The sequence below is a fragment of the Penaeus vannamei genome, chromosome 13 (genome assembly GCF_042767895.1).
Source record: "Penaeus vannamei isolate JL-2024 chromosome 13, ASM4276789v1, whole genome shotgun sequence".
Classification (NCBI taxonomy): domain Eukaryota; kingdom Metazoa; phylum Arthropoda; class Malacostraca; order Decapoda; family Penaeidae; genus Penaeus; species Penaeus vannamei.
The window spans coordinates 43,553,502-43,558,501 of NC_091561.1; the positions used below are offsets into that span (position 1 = coordinate 43,553,502).

At 43.7% G+C, this 5,000-nt stretch overlaps 1 protein-coding gene across 3 annotated transcripts in view; it reads left to right on the plus strand.

Moving 5' to 3' along the window:
- Nucleotides 1-5,000, plus strand: part of LOC113801866 (uncharacterized) — a 15,879-nt gene that overhangs the window by 8,102 nt on the left and 2,777 nt on the right. For all 3 annotated transcript variants that reach the window (XM_027352295.2, XM_070129299.1, XM_027352296.2), the window contains 9 exons: nucleotides 29-127; nucleotides 478-576; nucleotides 1,180-1,278; nucleotides 1,646-1,744; nucleotides 2,134-2,229; nucleotides 2,505-3,121; nucleotides 3,520-3,831; nucleotides 3,953-4,279; nucleotides 4,507-4,917. In XM_027352295.2, the coding sequence (XP_027208096.2) occupies nucleotides 29-127; nucleotides 478-576; nucleotides 1,180-1,278; nucleotides 1,646-1,744; nucleotides 2,134-2,229; nucleotides 2,505-3,121; nucleotides 3,520-3,831; nucleotides 3,953-4,279; nucleotides 4,507-4,917 (2,159 nt within the window). The remainder of the gene's footprint in view (nucleotides 1-28; nucleotides 128-477; nucleotides 577-1,179; nucleotides 1,279-1,645; nucleotides 1,745-2,133; nucleotides 2,230-2,504; nucleotides 3,122-3,519; nucleotides 3,832-3,952; nucleotides 4,280-4,506; nucleotides 4,918-5,000) is intronic.

The following is a 5,000-nucleotide window of genomic DNA, read 5'->3' on the forward strand; positions in this document are numbered from 1 at the left end:
TTCTAACACATGCTCCTCTATGCTTCAGGTCAGACACCTCTCCTCCAGGCGGTCTTAGAGAACCATTACTTCATAGTGGAGCGCTTGTTGCGTGCGGATGCGGATCCCAACATAGCCGAGATATCAGGTGGGCCACTTTGTGATTACCGGATTGAGTTGATTCGTTTGTTTTGTTGTTGTTTGATGAGTATATTGTCTTTGTTTTTTAGGTGGAACTTCTTTCCCTCTGGGTATTTTGCTTTTATTCGTATGATCTCTCTCTCTCTCTCTTTCTCTGTCTCTGTCTCTCTCTCCCCCTCTCTCTCCCCCTCTCCCTCCCTCTCTCTCTCTCTCTCTTCCCCCTCTCTTTCCCTCTCCCTCTCCCTCCCTTCCTCCCTCCTCCTCTCTTTCTCTCTATCTATCTATCTCTCTATCTATCTCTCTCTCTCACCCTCTCCTTTTGATTGTAAATTTTTATATTGTCTCCATTCTATTCAGGCGATACACCTCTTCATGTTGCGGCTGAAAAGGGGTTTAAGATTATTTTCCATCTGTTGTTGAACGGAGAAGCTCGACCAGACGTCTTTAACAGGAAAGGTAATACATACTTTTCATATTCTTACAATCTGTGTGTAGTTGTGTGGTTGTGTGCGTGTGTGTGTGTGTGTGTGGTTGTGTGCGTGTGTGTGTGTGGTTGTGTACGTGTGTGTGAGGTTGTGCGCGTGTGTGGTTGTGTGCCTGTGTGAGTGTGGTTGTGTGCATATGTGTGTTTGCGTATGTGTGCGCGCGCGTGTGTAGTTGTGTGCGTGTGTGTGTGGTTGTGTGCGTGTGTGGTTGTGTGTGGTTGTGTTCGTATGTGTGCGCGCGCGTGTGTAGTTGTCTGCGTGTGTGTGTGGTTGTGTGCGTGTGTGGTTGTGTGCGTGTGTGGTTGTGTGCGTGTGTGGTTGTGTGCGTGTGTGGTTGTGTGCGTGTGTGGTTGTGTGCATGTGTGTGTATGCGGTTGTGTGCATGTGTGTGTGTGTGGTTGTGTGTATGTGTGTGTGTGTGGTTGTGCGTGTGCGTATGTGTGTTTGTGCGTGTATGTGTGTGTGGTTGTGTGCGCGTGTGTAGTTATGTGGTTGCGTGCGTGTGTGTGTGTTTGTGTGTGCATATATACTTGCATATTTCATCTGTATATAGATTAGATCATTTAATTGCCAGATCGGACGCCTCTTCACGTGGCGGCGAAATTGGGGTTCCACAGCGCAGTTAAAGGTCTGGTGAAGTCCGGCGCTGATCTGGACGTTCTGGATAGGAAAGGTACGTAGATCTGATCGTATTTTTAATCCCATTTAGTTTTCTCCTGACTCCAATTTGGACACTGGGCATCGTAGGAATATTGGGGGATCTTTCTTATTAAAGTTTATTATGTCTTATTAAAGAAGAGAAAATAAAAGAAAAGAAAGGAAAAGAAAGAAAGAAAGGAAAAAATAGATAGATAGATAGATGGATAATTCACATCCACCCTAGAAGCTTTCACCTGTTTTTTATCAACCTGCAAGAGTTAATAGAAGTTCTAAAACCCTTTATTCAATGGCAATGAATTGAAAGTAGATCGTCTATTCCTTTACCCACACGCGCACCTCTTCATGGAAATGGATCAAATAGATAAACATGTCATCGACAGGTTGGTCTCCGCTTCATCTGGCAGCGTGGAAAGGGCATGCGAGAGCTACCGAGATTTTGACGCGGTATGGAGCTGATGTTGACATTAGGAACAGAGAAGGTATGTCATTTTCGGATTTTAATTGCGGTAACACACACACACACACACACACACACACACACACACACACACACACACACACACACACACACACACACACACACACACACACACACACACACACACACACACACACACACACATATATATATATACATTCATATATATATAATTCATTTACTCATTTATTTATATTTCATTTATAGATAGATAGATAGAAAGGTAGATAGATAAATAAATTAACATATGTATTGATACATAGACAGATAGATAGATATACAAATACATTGAAATATGGTTACGATTCCTAAAAACAGTAACACAATCTAGATAAAACATTATTTTTTAGAATATATAATTGGCTATTCTCTTTTTGCATTTCTTTTCAGGCTGGACTCCACTCCATATGGCTTGTATGCTTGGACGCGTAGAAATCGTGGACATGTTGGCCAAAGAAGCAGATATAAACTCACAGAACAATCAAGGTGACATTTTAATCTATTTGTTATATATATATATATATATTTGTGTGTGAGTGTGTGTGAGTGTGTGTGAGTGTGTGAGTGTGCGTGTGTGTGTGTGTGTGTGTGTGTGTGTGTGTGTGTGTGTGTGTGTGTGTGTGTGCGAGTGTATGTGTGTGTGTGTGTGTGTGTGCATAACTGTCCAGCATTTAGCTGATTTTTTCCTCTCGGTCTCAATCACTTGTGTTTCTCTGTCATAGAACTGTTGGACTGTGATTTATATGTGTCCTTCCTGACAGGTTGGACGCCTCTGGACTATGCCAATTTCTACTCTCACACTCACCTCGTAAAGATATTAATAGCCCTCGGAGCCACGCGAAACACCGCTGATTCCGCTGCATCTAAGCCTGGCAAAAAAGCAGAGACTCAAGAATGTGGAGCAATAGAAGTCCTAGACGCCATCTCCTGGGTCGCACACTATTACAAATGTGACAGTAAGGATGACGACATGAAATTCCTAATTGCCTCTCTCAAAGGGGACGTGAAAGTGGTCAGGAAAATGATCCAAGGTGGTGCGTGCGACGTTAATGCCACGGGCAAGAATGGTATTACGGCCCTCCACTGCGCTGCTTTCAGTGGGAAAATGGCCGTAGTGAGCGAACTGTTAAATGCAGGGGCAGATCTTCAGGCTCTGACGGATCAAGGCGCCTCGGTCTTGCACTGCGCATGCCTCGCTGGTCGAATCGTCACGGCGTGGACGTTGGTGAAACGGCATCGTGCAGACACAGAGGCTTGCGACAGGGCTGGCTTCTCGCCCGAAGACTACGCAAAGCTCCGTGGTCACCATCATATAGTGAGAAGCATCTACAAGACTTCTAGTAACTCGAACCAACGTCGCACAGAGCAGGAGGACATGGTGGGTGCAGCCAAGTACGAGGTCCTCCCCCCTTCATAGAACAGTCAGGAAAGCACTAGTTAACTTAAACAATGAAGTCATGTTCTATATATCACTATTTAAAACGATTCTCTTATATTGCTTATAATCAATAAGCTTAATCGATATACCAGATGGTGTAGTTCTCTAGGGATAAACTCGCCCTCAACCTCTAAATATACAGCATCCCTATTCTTTCCAAACCATTAAAAATACGTAATTAAATACAAATCTTTCGAAATCACTAAAATGTGAAAGTAAATTTGCATATGTTCAGCAACCTTCCCCATCCATGAACCAAGTCATTACAACATAAGCCTACATGCAGTTTGAGGTTTATAATCCTTAAAGTTAATTTTCAGTTCCATATCATCTTATAGGCCGTTAGTAAGGAACTCCACGGAAGAATTTTGGAAGTCCAAGAGAAGGTAGCCCGTGGTCCCCTGGAGAAGCTGAGGCTCTTGTTGGAGTGCGGCGCCTGTGACCCGAACCTTCGGGACGAGCAGGGCAAGACGTTGCTCCACCTGGCCACAGACAAGGACAATCTTGAGATAATCGAGCTTTTGGGTCAACAAAACTCACTACCCACAGCCCGCACACACAATTTCCTAACGGCTAAATCCATCGCAGAGTGGGAGGAACTTCAAGATATAGTTTCTTTTTTGTCCAAATACGAAATACCAGATAATATGGTAATTATGATATCTGTATTCCTTTGAAACTTTATAATTTGAAATGCAATTTTAAAAATATTTTGCTTTATAAAGGCTGTTGTGTCCATAGGTTAATGCAAATTAAAAATTATCCTTTCAGAGCACCCGACAGAAGTGTCTGCTAAACACAAAGTTATTAACACATATCACTGTAACTCTCAACTGGCAAGACACACAGGAGGAGATGGTCTTTGAAGCTGTAAAGCATTGCATATCACTTCTGCTGTCTGGAGCCCCTTTGGAGCCCCTCTGTTGTCACAGTGTCAGCGCCGTCAACCTTGCCGTAACCACCAACTGTACACCTCTTTTGCCTCTTCTGTTGGCCACTGGTACCTCACTCACGTCCTCAGTCGGCAGTGTTCCGTTGGTCCAGCTTGCTTGGAGTTCGGAGGGCATCACACCCTGGGTCAAAGTGGTCGTCACCGAGGTAATGTGTATTCCAACCTTATCATAAGAGTCCTAGGTACTTTATGTTAAACATTGAAAAGTAATACAGAGAACTTCTAGTAAGGCCTAGTTTGTGTAAAAAATATATAAGCCAGGACTAGAACCCATCCATTGAAAGCTTTCCTGGCGCCCAAGAGAGTGCGATGCCACTATACTTCAACAGCCAATTGGTAGATTCACTTTCTTACGGAACAAAAATATTTTCAGACTGTTGTAAATCAGCTAAAGACAGAGATAGACTATGTATCATCGGAAGTCTTGGACAACATCCTGCAGAAATCTATAGAAGAATTAGTTGTGCTGTTGCAAGGCGATCAACCCTGGAAGGCAAAACTGCCAGACCTCCCCTTAGCTGACCAAGACATACTGGATTCCCTGTTGTGCCAGGCTTGTAAGAGAGGTGCCACGATGGCGGCTTGGTGGGTATGGCAGCGAGGTGGCACTATGATCCCATTGTCCACTTCAAGTGTTACACCCTTGCATGTTGCTGTTAGGGCTCAGAAGTGGAATACTGTAGAGGCCCTCGTCAGACACATGGGGGCAAATCTTTTTCTACCAGAAAATGGTTCTACTGCCTTGGAGACCATCCCCGCCAAACTTGGGAAATCACTTTTAGAGGTAAGTAATTTGCAATAAATATCTGAAAGTCAGTGATGAAGTTATGTGTACATCTTTGGTATAATGATTTAATTAATATGGAA